Source organism: Palaemon carinicauda, chromosome 14 (genome assembly GCF_036898095.1).
Source record: "Palaemon carinicauda isolate YSFRI2023 chromosome 14, ASM3689809v2, whole genome shotgun sequence".
Lineage (NCBI taxonomy): Eukaryota > Metazoa > Arthropoda > Malacostraca > Decapoda > Palaemonidae > Palaemon > Palaemon carinicauda.
The window spans coordinates 24,105,138-24,120,935 of NC_090738.1; the positions used below are offsets into that span (position 1 = coordinate 24,105,138).

At 42.1% G+C, this 15,798-nt stretch overlaps 1 protein-coding gene across 2 annotated transcripts in view; it reads left to right on the plus strand.

Moving 5' to 3' along the window:
• LOC137653485 (uncharacterized) overlaps positions 1-15,798 on the plus strand; it is a 191,270-nt gene that overhangs the window by 103,059 nt on the left and 72,413 nt on the right. For both annotated transcript variants that reach the window (XM_068386930.1, XM_068386929.1), the window contains 2 exons: positions 2,728-3,084; positions 15,266-15,456. In XM_068386930.1, coding sequence (XP_068243031.1) covers positions 2,728-3,084; positions 15,266-15,456 — 548 coding nt within the window. The remainder of the gene's footprint in view (positions 1-2,727; positions 3,085-15,265; positions 15,457-15,798) is intronic.

The window sequence follows — 15,798 nt, forward strand, 5'->3', positions numbered from 1 at the left end:
TGTCTTCGCTTCATCTCGTTATTTTCTTGGTTTAGCGATTAAGAAAAGATTTGGGATCTCAAAAGGCAGTATAGACTTCTTAGAAGAATACAAGTCAAAGTCAACCAGAAGACAATATGAATCATCTTGGAATAAGTGGGTTGCTTTCGTTAAAGCAAAACGACCAAAAGAAATCACAATAGACTTCTGTCTATCCTTCTTCATCCACCTTCATGAATAAGGCCTGGCTGCCAACACGATAACTATGTGTAAGTCAGCCCTGACTAGACCTCTTCTATACGCCTTCCAAGTGGACCTGGCGAACGAAATCTTTAACAAGATCCCGAAGGCCTGCGCTAGACTTAGACCTGCAGTTCCTCCAAAGCCCATTTCATGGTCCTTGGACAAGGTCCTACACTATGCCTCAACCGTGAACAATGAAGATTGTTCGCTTAAGGATCTAACCCAAAAAATTATTTTCCTGTTCGCTATAGCCTCAGGGGCTAGAGTTAGCGAAATAGTGGCCCTATCAAGAAACGAGGGCCACATTCAATTCACAGGAGCGGGAGAACTGAAGCTCTTTCCTGATCCTACCTTTCTCGCCAAGAACGAGCTACCCACTAAGAGATGGGGTCCCTGGAGAATCTGCCCTCTGAAGGAAGATGTCTCTTTGTGTCCAGTTGAAAGTCCAGAGGTCTATCTTCGAAGAACTCCAGACTTCAGGGGAGGACAGCTCTTCAAAGGAGAAACCTCAGGATCAAACTTATCCCTAAAACAACTGAGGGCAAAGCTCACCTACTTCATTCGCAGAGCGGATCGTGACATTACACCTGCAGGTCATGATCCAAGAAAAATTGCTTCCTCACTGAACTTTTTTCAGTATATGGACTTTGAGCGTCTTCGCTCATATGCTGAATGGAAGTCATCCAGAGTGTTTTATAAACATTATGCGAAGTAAGTGCACAAACTTAAGCATTATGTGGTGGCAGCAGGTAGTGTAGTAAAACCTGTCGTCTAGTGCTGCGATGAACTGTAAATTGATTGGGCCTATCAATTAGGGTGAAAAGGTGTCAACACCTTCCAGCGCAATATCTTTTATGTGGGTGTCACCATGGTGACACTAAGACTTCAAAATTTCAGGTGTAGAATTATACAGATAACACTTGTGCCGTGTGTACATTGTACAGTGTTGATATTATCCAACATTTATAGAAAATTTTTTGTCAAAAATTTTAAAATTTTATAGTGGCATTAATCATTTCTTCCTTTTCAGGTAGAAAACTTTATCTGTTTATGTTGTATGTATAATTCTCTTCAACATGTTACACTTTTTGTCCCATTTACTCATTTAGCCTAAATAAATGATTAAGAGAGTTTAATTGCGTCTTATTTCGCCCTGCAAATAGCACAATAAATGTAGCCAGAGTTCTCTTACTTATTTACGTAAGTAAACCTCATATTATTGTATGAATACAAACAATGGATATACAGTAGTTGATACTTAAATTTGTTCCAACAATATATACAAATCTTGAGACCTTGTATATCTAGTTGATACCTATGTTTGTTCCACAAACCTTGAGACCCTTTTCTACTTTCTAGTATGACACTTCCCTGCAGGGGGCAGGAACCCCTAACATTGCTCCATGATTACTGGTAGTGACGTATAAAGGTAACGTCATATTTCTTAATGGTCCGGATGACCATAGAAAAAATTGTTCCAAGGTTAAGGCACCTATACAAATCCACAGATACTGTACTTTCTAGTAATTCTCTGGTAAACTTCCATAAGGACAACATGGCTTGAGCCCCAAAAAACGGATTTTGAAGCGAAGCAAAAAATCTATTTTTTGGTGAGATGGCCATGTCGTCCTGATGGACCTGCCATCCTTTTCTATAAGAAAAGGCTTAGGCAAGATCCCTCCCGAAACTACTATATCTGTAGCACCATGCTCAATGCTACAAGGAATGAGCACCATCTTGGAGCCATGTAATAGTATGGGAGGAAGGGTAACCTTGATAATGGCTCCCCTTCAGTTTCGCCACTCTTCCCCCTCGAAGCGAAAACGCTATTCGGGGTGAAGATTGCCATGTGTCGTATCAAGATATACGTCCCCTGATATTATGCGCTATCCTTAAGAAAAATTTAAGGATATTCACGCCAGGAGTTAGAATTCTGGAGACCTAAAGGTCAATTCTCTGGGAATATCACTGTAGCCAAATATCCCTTAGAAAGCTAACTATAGGAACCTTCCATCAGGACGACGTGGCCATCTCACCCAAAAATAGGTTTTTCGCTTCACTTCAAAATCCGTTTAATGACAGAACAAATGACCGATACTACCCCCACCCCTCTGCTAACTAGCGATGGGGAAGTTATACTTCCCTAAAAGTCTTATGGCTAGTCTCCTAGCTTTGCCGAGTATATTCCCTAATATAAAGAGCTCAAGGTTTGTATCGTTAGGGAAAATAAATTTTTTTTTAAATTACTTTATTTTTTATTTTTACATTAAACTCAAGAAAGAAAAAACTTGGGTGAGCTATGCAAGTTTTAATGGAAAACATGATATTAATTTGCTGCAATAGTTTTTTTTACTAGTTCAAAATATTCCGCTACTGTACAGTACTATAAAAAGATTAGATGTTTGTAATTCACCGAGTCGGTTAATAACTTTTAAGTGGAAGTACTGTGCTACAGTATTCTTAATTTTCTGTTAATGGTGTTCAATTCTACATTTGTGTTTACAGATTTTGGAAGCTTCAGACGTTCAAGTAGGGCTCGTATAAAACGTCTTGAATTCTGGAACTTTGAACAAGCCCACATTACTACTATGAATAATGGAGAAGTTTCTGTTGCATATACTAAGAAAGAAGACCCAAGTGAAAGTGTCACAATAAGTAAGAAAATGAAAGACAACTCAAAATGTTACCCTGTTACTTTGCCTTCTGGTATAAAACGTAATGAGAAGCAAAAGAAACCTCTTCCGAAGAAGGATACCTTAATCACTAAAGATGAAAAGAAGTCTAAGAGGACCAATTCCTCTGATGAAGACCAGTCTTTAATTACTCCTGATGCGTCGCCCAGAAAACGAATGAAACGCCAAAGTAAGTACTTAAGTAGTTTCTGGTTTTACGTGTTTCTTTTGTTAAAAAGTATGTTTTATGCATTATGTGTGGAGTCTAGGTCTTATATTTAGTGTTGTATTCTTCTGTGGCAGTTTTAAACAAAAAGAGATTACCACTTGCCAATTTTAGATTTTACTGGGATTTTAATAAGAGATGTATTTTTGCAAGCCTTTTAAATTTTAATGTTTAGTAACGGCCAGATCTTTGTCCCCTTTACATATGCCAAGGTTAAGATACTTTGAAATAGCCTTGTTAACCTGCTACCAATTTACAATATGCTTAGACATCTTTTGTTTTGCTTATTGTATTATTTATTTCCTATTCATGTAGGGCACAAATTATTGTATCATAAAAGGTTGTTATTTTAATGAATCCAACATTTTAGTTCAGAAGTGCTAGAATTATGATCTCCGAATGAAAATAAATAGCAAAACTGTTCTCAAGGTACATTAAAGTAATGATGTTAACTTCTTAGCAATAGTCATCAAATCTTTTTAGCACTAATGGCAAACGTATTATGGTTAGTGTGGCAGTAGCGGTGTTACTTTTATCAACACTAGATTTGATATCTTCAAGTTTTTGCTTTTCTGTTTTTTTTTTTTTTTTTTTCTTTTTTTTCCAGCTATCATTAGACATAGTAGATTTGAAAACAGAATATGTAGCACAAGTATTTAAAACCTTTATGATTGACAAGCCCTCTTCAGATAGTAAGATTAAATGGAATTTGAATGTTTTGTTACTTTTCTAAGACTGCCTTATGAACTTTAACACTGATGTTTGAAGAATTAAACAGAAAATAATTTTTGTAATTGAATTAGATTTGGCTTAGCAAATGTGTGAATTTTAAAGCTTTATTTAAAATTTTGGATAGCTCATGAATAATAGTTGTAAATCATTTTTCCCTTATGGGCTTTGAATTTCCCAAAGAGGATTTGTCATTTATTTGGGTTTAGTCCTAAGTCTCTTTGCTATGACCAGAAAAAGAAAAGTGCATATCTGGCAACCATTTATGGTTACCAGCTGTACCTCCACGTTGGGTGAGCGCGTACCACCGAGGCTGGGCCATGCAGTCATTGCTTGCAGAACTTTCATGAGCCGGGTCAAGGTAGATCTGCATCCATTATGACTCTGAACTGCCTTGGTAAGCGGTGTTCCTTTTCTTCACCCTGTGAATTTTGTAGTGAGTGCCCACCATTCCAGTGGGAGAAGTGAGGTGCTCGTAGCAAGAAGAATGCTAAGAGCGATAGGTCCTCTCTGCTTCTTCCTCTAACAAGGGCAAGAAGCAGAAGCCTCTTCTTGCGAAACTCCTGTATTTGAGGACGAGGGCCATAATTTTCAGATTAATGAAACTTTTATTAATGTCCTGTCACCCATGAGGCATAATGAACCAGAGTTAATTCCTACTGATACTGATCTTTTGGCCTCAACCTTAGTACAGCCTAAACCTGTGACTATACTGGTATTACTAGTCCCAGACTACACTAGACTTAACAGATAACTGTCTCCCCCAATGAGCATGCTCAGTAGAGAGTATCACACCTTTGTTTCAGATTTTACTAACAAGGGAGACTTCTCTCATTTGGAGGATTCTCCGATCAACATTTTGAAAATCATCTCGTTCCGAAATGAGAACACTACGTGGTGAATGCTATCGCTATCTTTTCTTGTACAGAGATGGCCCTCTTGGAAAGTGCCTATTATTCTCTGGCCTGCACTTATAGCGAGTCCGGCCTGCCCCATATACCGAGAGGTCCACAATCCAATTTTTCTCCACAGACAGATCCTCTTGGCTCGCCAAAGAAAACTCCACTTTCCTTTACAGGCAGTATATGAACATCTACAGTTACTGTATGTCCACAATGGATTCTGATTTACAGGTTTTGTGGATTTGCCAAAGTGCAAATTCTAATTCACCTTCATAGCATTCTTTTCAGAAGGTGAAAATAATTACTGTTTCTACTAATGTTCCAGATCCACTTGCTTTAGCTGCACATATCAATTTACATATACATTGATGTCTTTGCGCGTGATCGCACTGGTGCGCAACCTGACGAGTCACCATCCCTGTGTGTACTCGCATTGATGTGTGTCACGAACGCTCCTCCATTCCAATCTGTTGGAATCCAGATAGCCACCATTTTGCTAGCTCTGACTCATACTGACTTGATTAATATGAATGTTCCCTCGTCTAAGTGAAGTACCCTAGCTACAATTGCTCCTCCTAGATCTGTACAGACTGTTTGTAATCCTGTAATCCAAATGTATCTAAATCTCAAGCTACTGCAAGAGTAACATAACAGAATTTCTCTAATTTTCTGAAATATGAGAAGAGGAATGCCTCAGCCTTTATCCCCATTTCCTAGCATGGCTCCACTTATGTCTGCGAGAGGTCATCCTCTGCCCAAGAAATGGAGATCTAAATCTCCTTATTATTCAGCCTCTAGATACAAAAATTTGGCATTGGAAATACTACAAAATAGCAGAACCCACGGCAATGTTTTAATTGCTTTAGATATGGGCAGCCTTCTAAAGTTTGCAAGAATGACAAAAATTTGTAGTACTTGCTCCAATGTTTACCATGGAGAACATATACTAGAGGCCAATTGTTTTAACTGCAATTTAAATCATAAATCTACTGATAGGAGCTGCGAGCAATATAAGTTAGAAAAGGCTGCCCTCAATAAATCCAGTATCGAACATATAAGTGTGGGGCATGCCAAGATACTATTGAGTAAATCAATAAGTTATGCAAAGGTATTGAAATCAGGAGGAAAAATGAGGCAGGAGACTTTCAACCCATCTATTACTGCCAGCATTCCCCATAAAAGAAATTCTCCATCTTCGAATAAAATTCTGCATGATAGGGCAAGAATATCACCCCCTAAGGCTTTGCTCACTTCTTTTAAATCTTAGTTCCCCATTACAAAGGATGATACTAACCTCTCTCAGGCTATATCTTAGCCTGATTTGATGGACGTTTCACATAAAACAGAGTTGTTCTGTAACTGACATACAAACCACGGTATTTAATAGGGGTATTACTTTCGGCGTAGCTGAAATGACGAGCCATTAAAATTTAACGAGGGTTTACTACCCACACCGCTATTTAGCTGGGGTAGGGGAGGGTAGCTTGCTATCCCCCCCCCCCCCTTCACACACACTTGTGCCTGAGCTCACTTTGCTCTCGGCTCGGATGGTAGATGGACATGTCCTCTATTATCCTCGCCGCTCATTGGCAGCCATTAATGCTTTTTTGCTTTCTCTTTGACAGGTTTGTGTGTGAAGTTGGCCTCTGCGGTTATGCGCACCTGTCCTAGATTACCTGACTGCCCCTGCGGAACATTCATGTCGGCGGTCAAGACAGACCCTCACACCCTTTGCCCTTACTGTAGAGGCCAACGGTGTGACAGTAATAACAAGTGTGGTGAGTGTAGGGAGTGGTCTACCTCCCAGTGGGAGAGGTTTTCTCGGCGACGTAAGAAGTCCAGCCGGGATCTTTCTCCTTCGAAGGTTTCTTTGAAAGGAGAAAAACCCAAGGACTTTTCTTCCGTTGCCCAAACCTCCTCCGAAGCTCTCACTCGATCGGTCTCTTTCGAGACACTGTCGAGTGGTAGCGTAGACCATGGTACTGGTTTCCAAGCTCAGGGTTCGAGAGATGGCGTTGCCTCCCCAGCGAGGCAGCTCCACCTCTCCCCCCGGGGGAAGATGTGTTATTAACCCATCTATTTCAGCTTTGGTCTTCCTTGGGGCTCGATGGTTCGCCCTCCAAGGAAGCATTACTTGACTACTTCCGATTGGCTGCCGCTGTCAAGCAATCACCAACTTTGGCAAAGGTTGATCCTCTGTTGATTGTCGACGTTGTGGTGTCAGAGGTATCCAATGCGGTATCTCCTAATACCCCTGCCTCTTCAAATCCAGCAGTAGCTGAAGGCTTAGTTTCTCCCGTTAATGCTCAACCAATGAGGGAGAAACTTAAGTCCAACAGTCTCTCCTGCTGGTGTTGCTTCCCTTTGGGGGAGTTCACTTACAGAGACTCCTCTTCGGAGGTCTTCAGAAGGTCAGCTTGCTGATCCAACGGCCCCCGGAGGGCGTATCCGTCGCAATTCTCGCCTTCCTCTTCGCCAGAGAGGCCTTCCTTCACCTGCGGTGAGGAGGTGCCTCTTTGGTTCATCATCTCCGTTGCAGTCTGCCGCAGAGGAGCCTCGTCGGCATTCACTGACTGTTCCTGCTATGGTCCTGGACCTCTCAGCGGATCGTTCGCGATCCCCTTCTATGAAAGGTCGTCCTTTTAAAGGACACGTCAACCTTCCACCCGACAGACCTGCTGACCTGCCGTCGCCGTTCCTGAGAGCTGATGCGCTCTACGCGCCTACGAGACCTGACTTGCATGCTCGTCAGGCATCGAACCCTATTACGGGGCATCAAGGGCATGTGCGCCATCGCGCGCATACTTCCGTTACGCACCATGCTAATGATGGGCATGCGCGCCAGGCTTTGCCTGAGGTAGCGCGCCAGCCTTCACCTGCGCGCCAGCGCTCTCCAACACGTCAGCGCTCTCCAACATGCCAGCGCTCTTCTGCGTGCCAGCGTTTTCCCGCGCGCCAGCGCCCACGCACAGCGATCTCTCCTGCGCGCCCACGATCTTCAGATCTGGGTGCTGTCGGGAAGTCAAAGAAGACTTCTCCTACGCGCCAGCGCTCGTCAATGCGCCAACTTCTGTCTCAAGCGCGCCAGCGCTCGCTATCGCGCAGTCACCCTATCGTTCCCACGAAGATACGCGCGCGCCCTGCGCGCCTGCGTCCATCCTCTCCTGCAGTTGCGCGCCACCATACTGACGCGCGTCCAAGCGCACAGCCTCCAACTGCGCGCCCGCGCACCAGGGGTATCTTTCCTGCGCCCTACGACATCTACTGGTGCGCACACTCTCACCCGCGTGTCCAACGACCTGATCCTGCGGGCCCACGCGCGCGCGAACACTCGCCCGCGTGCCCACAATCAGTCTCCTGCGCGCTCTCGTGTGTGCCCACAGTCTCCCGTGCGCGCTCCTACGCGCCATCGCTCTCCTGCACGCCCTCATAATCGCACGCGCATCAGCAGTCTCCTGCGCGCGACCCCTGGTATTCTCCATCGCGCGAGCACCATTACGCGCCCCCGCGTAAGCGTCAATACCCTCCCGCGCGCAAGGCTGCTGGACAACGCACAGCAAGGTCGCTATCGCCGCGTTCCCCTCCCTGCAAGCGCATAACAGCGCGCATTGTGGCGGAAGGGAAACATCCAGAAAGGTCCAGGATCCCTTTTCCTGTCATGGACAGGAAAGGCAAAAAGTCTTCCAGAGGAGGTAAGAATCCTAGAGGGAGCAGCCGAGGCCGCAAACGCTAGGATTGGCAGTCCCCCTTCATGTCCACCAGTGGGGGCATGCCTACAAAGTTGCGCAGACAGGTGGCCGCAACTCGGGGTCGATTCCTGGACGATTTCCATAATCAGTCAGGGATATTGCGTCCCGTTCACAACATCTCTACCTCCCCTGACGACGAATCCAGTGTCATTGAGCTCCCATGCCTTGGAATCAGCAAGGGGGCAAGCCCTTCGGGCAGAAGTCCAAACCCTGTTGAAGAAGGGCGTTCTCCAAGAGGTCCTCGACGGGTCCCCAGGCTTCTTCAGTCGACTCTTTCTTGTAAAGAAGGCGTCTGGAGGCTGGAGACCAGTCATCGACCTCTCTGCTCTGAACAAGTTTGTCAAACAAACTCCGTTCAGCATGGAGACCACAGACACGGTCAGACTAGCAGTGAGACCGCAAGACTTCATGTGTACACTGGATCTGAAGGACGCGTACTTCCAGATCCCAGTCCTTCCGTCTTCAAGGAAGTACTTAAGATTCAGCCTAGACAAGAAGGAGTACCAGTTCAAGGTGCTGTGTTTCAGTCTCTCCACAGTACCACAGGTTTTCACTAGAGTGTTCACCCTAATATCTTCGTGGGCACACAGGATTGGCATCCGTCTCCTCCGTTGTCTGGACGACTGGCTGATCCTAGCAGACTCGGTGTCATCCCTTCTTCAACACTGGGACAAACTTCTGGGACTTTGCCAGGATCTGGGGATCATGGTAAATCTCGAGAAGTCCTCTCTGCTTCCCACTCAAAGACTGGTATATCTAGTCATGGTTATAGACACCAATCTCCACATAGCATTCCCATCAGACGACAGGATAGCAAGGCTGAGGAAGGTCGCAAGCCCTTTTCTCAGACAAGAAGAACTTCCAGCCCAATCGTGGTTACGTCTCCTTGGTCACCTTTCATCATTGGCTCGTCTAGTTCCCAACGGTCGCTTCAGGATGAGATCCCTCCAGTGGCGACTCAAGTCCCGGTGGAATCAAGGTTACAATTCCCCGGATGTCTTGATCCCTATGGGACCTGCGGAACGGACGGACCTCCAGTGGTGGGTGACAGACGGGAACCTACGAAGAGCAGTGGATCTTCTCGTCCTCCCCCCGGATTTGATGCCGTTTTCGGACGCCTCAGAGAAAGGGTGGGGGCCCCACGTACTGCACCACAGGACCTCAGGCCTGTGGTCAGAATCAGAAAAGTGCCTCCATATAAATCTTCTAGAGATGAAGGCCATCTTTCTGGCTCTTCAACAGTTCCAACAATACCTGGCGGGTCACTCTGTGGTGGTGATGAGTGACAACACCACAGTAGTGGCTTACATCAACAAATAAGGAGGTACCTTTTCGAAGCAACTATCCCATCTTGCAGTAGAGATAATGAGATGGGCCGAAGTCCTCTCGATTCCGCTATCAGCACGTTTCATTCCAGGCAAAAGGAATGTGCTCGCTGACAATCTGAGCAGAGCGTCTCAGATAGCGAGTACCGAGTGGTCTTTGGATCATTTAGTAGCCAACAAAGTCCTGACTTTGTGGGGTTCTCCGACTGTGGATCTGTTCGCAACAGCTCTGAACTTCAAGCTTCCGCTGTACTGCTCCCCAGTCCCAGACCCCAAGGCAAGATGCCTTCCAACAACGGTGGGACAACATAGACGTTTACGCCTTTCCCCTGTTCTGTCTGATGAGGAGGGTGCTCAACAAGACCAGAACATTGGTCAATCTTTCGATGACCCTCATAGCTCCGCTATGGCATCACGCGGAATGGTTTCCGGACATTCTGCAACTCCTAACGGAGCTACCGAGAGAGCTCCCTCCACGGCAAAATCTACTCAGACAATCACATGCCAACATCTTCCAGAAAGCCATAGCTTCGCTACGACTTCACGCCTGGAGACTATCCAGCATCTCCTCGCTGAGAGAGGATTTTCGCAACAAGTTGCGGTCAGGATGTCTGGATATCTGCAAAAGTCATCCGCAGCTGTCTACCAGGCAAAGTGGAAAGTCTTCTGTGGTTGGTGTCGTGGAAGGGGTATCTCTCCACTCGATGCTATTATTCCAACAATAGCGGTATCCCTTCTTGTGTGCTAAGGTACCGAGTGAAGGACAAACCGTGGTTCAATGATGATTGTAGACGTGCTTTTTTGGAGAAGCAGGAGGCCTATCAACTTTGGAAGGGTAACAGATCAGATTTGACCTGGAACAACTATACTCAGCTTCGAGCTTTTGCTCAGAGAGTTTATGCCTCAACTGAAAAGGAGTACAATTTAACCATAAAAGAGACACTCTCTGGTACAACTCAGGAACATAAATGGTGGTCTACCCTTAAATCTGCACTCTTTGGTGTAGATGCAACAGTTCCTCCTTTACTTAAACCAGATGGCTCAGTCACTCACTGTCCAAAGGAAAAGGCAACCCTTTTTGCTGATGTTTTTGACAGTAAACAGAGTAATGAAAAACTTGAACTTCCTCATTCCTGTTTTCCTGAGGCTAAACTAACTAGTTTAGCTTTTCGATCTTGTGAAATTGAAGCTCTGTTGATGGACCTTGATGCTTATGGAGGTGTAGACCCAAATGGTATTTTTCCTTTGTTTTTTATAAAGACAGCAGATTTCTTAGCTCCAAAGTTATCTGTTATTTTGCGCAAGTTAGCAAGAAGAGGAGCTTTTAGCACTTGTTGGAGAATTGGTAATGTTACTCTTTCATGTAAATGTGTTTGTGGTAGCTCAAGTCCCACTGATTACCGCCCAATTTCCATAACTCCCATATCTAAAGTTTTTGAACGTCTTCTGGCAAAACATCTTAATAGGTTTGCTGAAAGTAATCATCTACTCCCTAGTTTGCAATTTGGTTTTCATAAAGGCCTTGGAGCATGTGATGCCCTTCTTACAATCTCCAATGCTGTACAGAAATTCCTTGATTGTGGTCAGGAAGTTCGTATGACTGGCATTGATTTTAGTGCTGCTTTTGACCATGTTAATCATGAGGCCCTTGTTTTCAAACTGAAACAGTTGGGAGTCGGTGGGTTGTTTCTTAGCATTATTATTGACTTTTTAAGTAATAGATCTCAAAGAGTTGTTGTTGATGGGCACCATAGTGAGTATAGGAATGTGATATCTGGTGTTCCACAGGGTAGTGTTCTTGGCCCATTACTTTTCATACTATATACACGTGACATGTGGTTTGGCCTAGAAAACAAGCTTGTTGCATATGCAGATGATGCTACTCTCTCTGCATCAATTTCATCCCCTGAATGTAGATCTGGTGTTGGTGAATCCCTTAACAGAGATTTAGCTAAAATTAGTGCATGGTGCAAATTATGGGGTATGAAGTTGAATCCTAACAAAACTCAAAGTATTATTTTTAAGTAGGTCAAGGCAGGTGGCTCCTCAACATCTGGATCTCAGTATTGATAATGTTTCTTTAAATTTGTATAACTTAAAATTTTAGGTGTGATTCTATACAGCAAATTTACTTTTGAGAAACACAGTAGGTCAGTGTCTTCTTCAATTGCATAAAAAATTGGCTTATTGAGAAAGTCTTTTAAGATTTTTGGTGATCAATGTATTATGAAGAAGTGTTTTAATTCTTTCATTCTACCTTGTTTTGAGTATTGTTCTCCTGTGTGGTGTTCAGCTGCTGATTCTTATCTTAATTTGTTGGACAGAAACTTACAGTCTATTAAATTTCTTATTCCTGATCTAGATATTAATCTTTGGCACCGTCATTCAATTAGTTCATTATGCATGTTGCATAAGATTTTTCATAAGTCTGACCATCCTTTACATTCAGATCGCCCTGGACAATTCTATCCTGTTCGTAATACTAGGCAGGCAGTTAATTCTAATAGCCAGGCCTTCTCCATCATGAGGCTCAATACTACATAGTATTCTAGAAGTTTTATTCCAGCTGTTACCAAGTTGTGGAATGGTCTTCCTAATCAGGTAGTTGAATCAGTAGAACTTAAAGTTCAAAGTAGGAGCAAATGTTTTTATGTTGACCAGGCTGACATGAGCCTTTTTATTGTTTATTTATGACATCTGTCTTTGACATTGTTAATAGTTTATATAGGACATATCTGTTTTGATGCTGTTACTGTTTTTAGAATGATATATTGTTAATTTATTCTCATCATTTATTTATTTCCTTATTTCCTTTCCTCACTGGGCTATTTTTCCCTGTTGGAGCCCTTGGGCTTATATCATCTTGCTCTTCCAACTAGGGTTGTAGCTTGGCTAGTAATAATAATAATATGATATGCAACAAAGAACATCTATCTACAAAATACGAAGACATGCAAATTTCGGTTTCCTGAACAAAGACACAAACGCAATAACATAATTCCTGTTTCCCTATTACCCGACAAACGACAATTCTCAATAATAAATCTATCAATAACCTGTATGAATGTGCAATACTAATAACCTTATGGTAAGAGGAAGATTATGGTTAATAAAGATGCATACACAAAAATGTTATGTTAAATCATTGTGAGAGGAATTTCTCACATGTCTGAAAATACAAAGTGACAATAAATTTCCTCAATAATAAAAAATTTAATAATAAAATCCAATTTAAATTTTGGTAAGTCCATTTTCATCCATACATTATAGATTGTAAACTAGTCACTAAAAAGTAAACAGTGTGTTGCACACTTCAATCATTACTTGTTTGCAAATCAGAATTATTTCAATTTCTTTTAAGTTTCCACATTCCCTAATAATTACACACACACACACACACACACAGGTCTATAAACGAACGGTATGGGAGATGTGATACCCTATAATATATTTGTGCTGTTGTAATATTCATTTTGGAGAGATTTCGAATGTTAAGAAAATTAAAAATTATGTAATTCCTTGTTATTCGTACTGTACTGTATATGCGCCTAACTGCAATACAGTATCGTGACCTTAAGATCAGCTGATGCCTACCGAAAGTAATTTAAAAGTAATTAATGGTTATTAAAATGCTCAAGAAATTGTAGAATAGACTATTAACATGCTTTAATAAACCACAATTCTTGATTGTCGAAATGCTTTTGATATTGAAAAATAGAACACAAAAATGCTTTTGATAGATCATATGATATCCTATGAACTAAGAAAATGAAATAATGATTTACAGTAAGAAAATATTGATAAAATATGACTTACATGATGGCCAGATCATGACGCATCATAATAAATCTACGGAAACTTCCCTTTTTAAGTTTGACATAAAGTACGTCCAAATCGACTATCTCAGTCGTAAGTCGACGACTACTTGTAGAGAAAAACAATCTTCTAATAGACAGCCAACATGGATTTAGACAAAATAGATCATGTGTGACAAATCTTTTGGCATTTTTCCTCAACATCTTCAACATTTATGACAAAAGCAGGGCAATAGACATCCTATACCTAGACTTTCAAAAGGTTTTTGACAAAGTTCCTCATAAAAAATTAATGGTTAAAATTAGAGCACTAGGCATCATTGACGAGCCAGCTGAATGGATTGAAGATTGGCTAACAAACAGAAAACAGAGTTTTAATTAATGTAGAAGCTTCAGAGTGGATAGCTGTTATAAGTGGAGTACCTCAAGGATCTGTCCTGGGCCCATTGCTAAATCCGATCTACATTAATGACAGATTTTGTATTAACTAGTAGAATAGCCAAATTTGCCGACAATGCTAAACTGGGCATAAATGCTGCGAACTCAGAAGACGTAGAAGCCTTAAGAGAGGATCTAATGGAGCTAGGAGAATGGTCCAGAAGATGGTAAATGCCTTTCAACTGTGGGAAATGTAAAGACATGCATAATCAGATTACTTACTGCTGGGTAATGAAATGGAAAGTGTGGACCAGGAGAAAGATCTTGGTATTATTATCAGCGCGGATTTAAAGTTCGCCAAATAGAGCATAAAAGCTGAAAAGAAAGCGCAAAAACTAATAGGTTACATAAGAGAAAATTCTAATACAGAAATAAGAACACTGTACTACAGCTGTACACGTCACCAGTAAGACCCCATCTAGAATACGGAGTCCAGTACTGGGCTCCCAGTATTCAGAAGGATATAGACTAGAAGCAGTATAAGTTAGGGCCACCAAACTAGTTCCAACACTAAGGCAAATTGGATGTAGACAGAGGATGGAACATTTGAACTTATTTGATATACAAACTCGACGACTAAGGGGACAGTTAAGGGGCATTGAAAATTTTTAAGGAATATCAAATGTAGATTACAACAATCTATTCAAGCTTAGCACAAATCAGTCCAGAGGTAACGGATACAAACTGAAATTTGAAAAGATACAACTGTGGACATCCAAAATCCTTGTAACAAACACTCTCTCTCTCTCTCTCTCTCTCTCTCTCTCTCTCTCTCTCTCTCTCTCTCTCTCTCTCTCTCTCTCTCTCTCTCTCTCTCTCTCTCTCTCTCTCTCTCTCTCTCCTCTCTCTCTCTCTCTCTCTCTCTCTCTCTCTCTCTCTCTCTCTCTCTCTCTCTCTCTCTCTCTCTCTCTCTCTCTCTCTCTCTCTCTCTCTCTCTCTCTCTCTCTCTCTCTCTCTCTCTCTCTCTCTCTCTCTCTCTCTCTCTCTCTCTCTCTCTCTCTCTCTCTCTCTCTCTCTCTCTCTCTCTCTCTCTCTCTCTCTCTCTCTCTCTCTCTCTCTCTCTCTCTCTCTCTCTCTCTCTCTCTCTCTCTCTCTCTCTCTCTCATATTTTATGGAAATTCAGTTATAGAGTAACTCATTTAATGTGCTTTGAAAGATGATTTACTTAGTATTATGTTTATTTTCAGGTTTAGTGGTGGATGATTTCCTGCCTTCAACTGAAATGGTGGATTTCAAGTCTCTTAAGTTTCATAGATGGGTTGAACAGGATTTTATATGTTTCGTGGCTCGTAGCTATTGTAACCAGAAAACAGACTTGTATGGTGGCTTCCTATTTCTTCAAAGGGGCGAGATGATCTGGTCTACGACCATGTTTACGGTAATGTCAACACATGATTTTCCCATAGACACACTGAATTAAATTAATTTAAAAAGACATTTAGGATTTGCATTTAACATTAACTTAGGATGATGTGTTCAGTATTTTTTAACTACATTTTATTCATATACCTGCCCTTTATTTCATAATACCTGTCAGGTTCATAATCTTTTAATTCTGTCAATTTTCTTGATAGAGGTATGAATATTCTAAATTTTTCTTGAGATAAACTTGATGATAAAATGGGGAATGAGTCTCATAACCAACATGAAGATGATAACATTCAGAAAAATATGTAAGAAATAACCTAAATCAGGGAAAAGAATCGAGCGCAGGTAAACA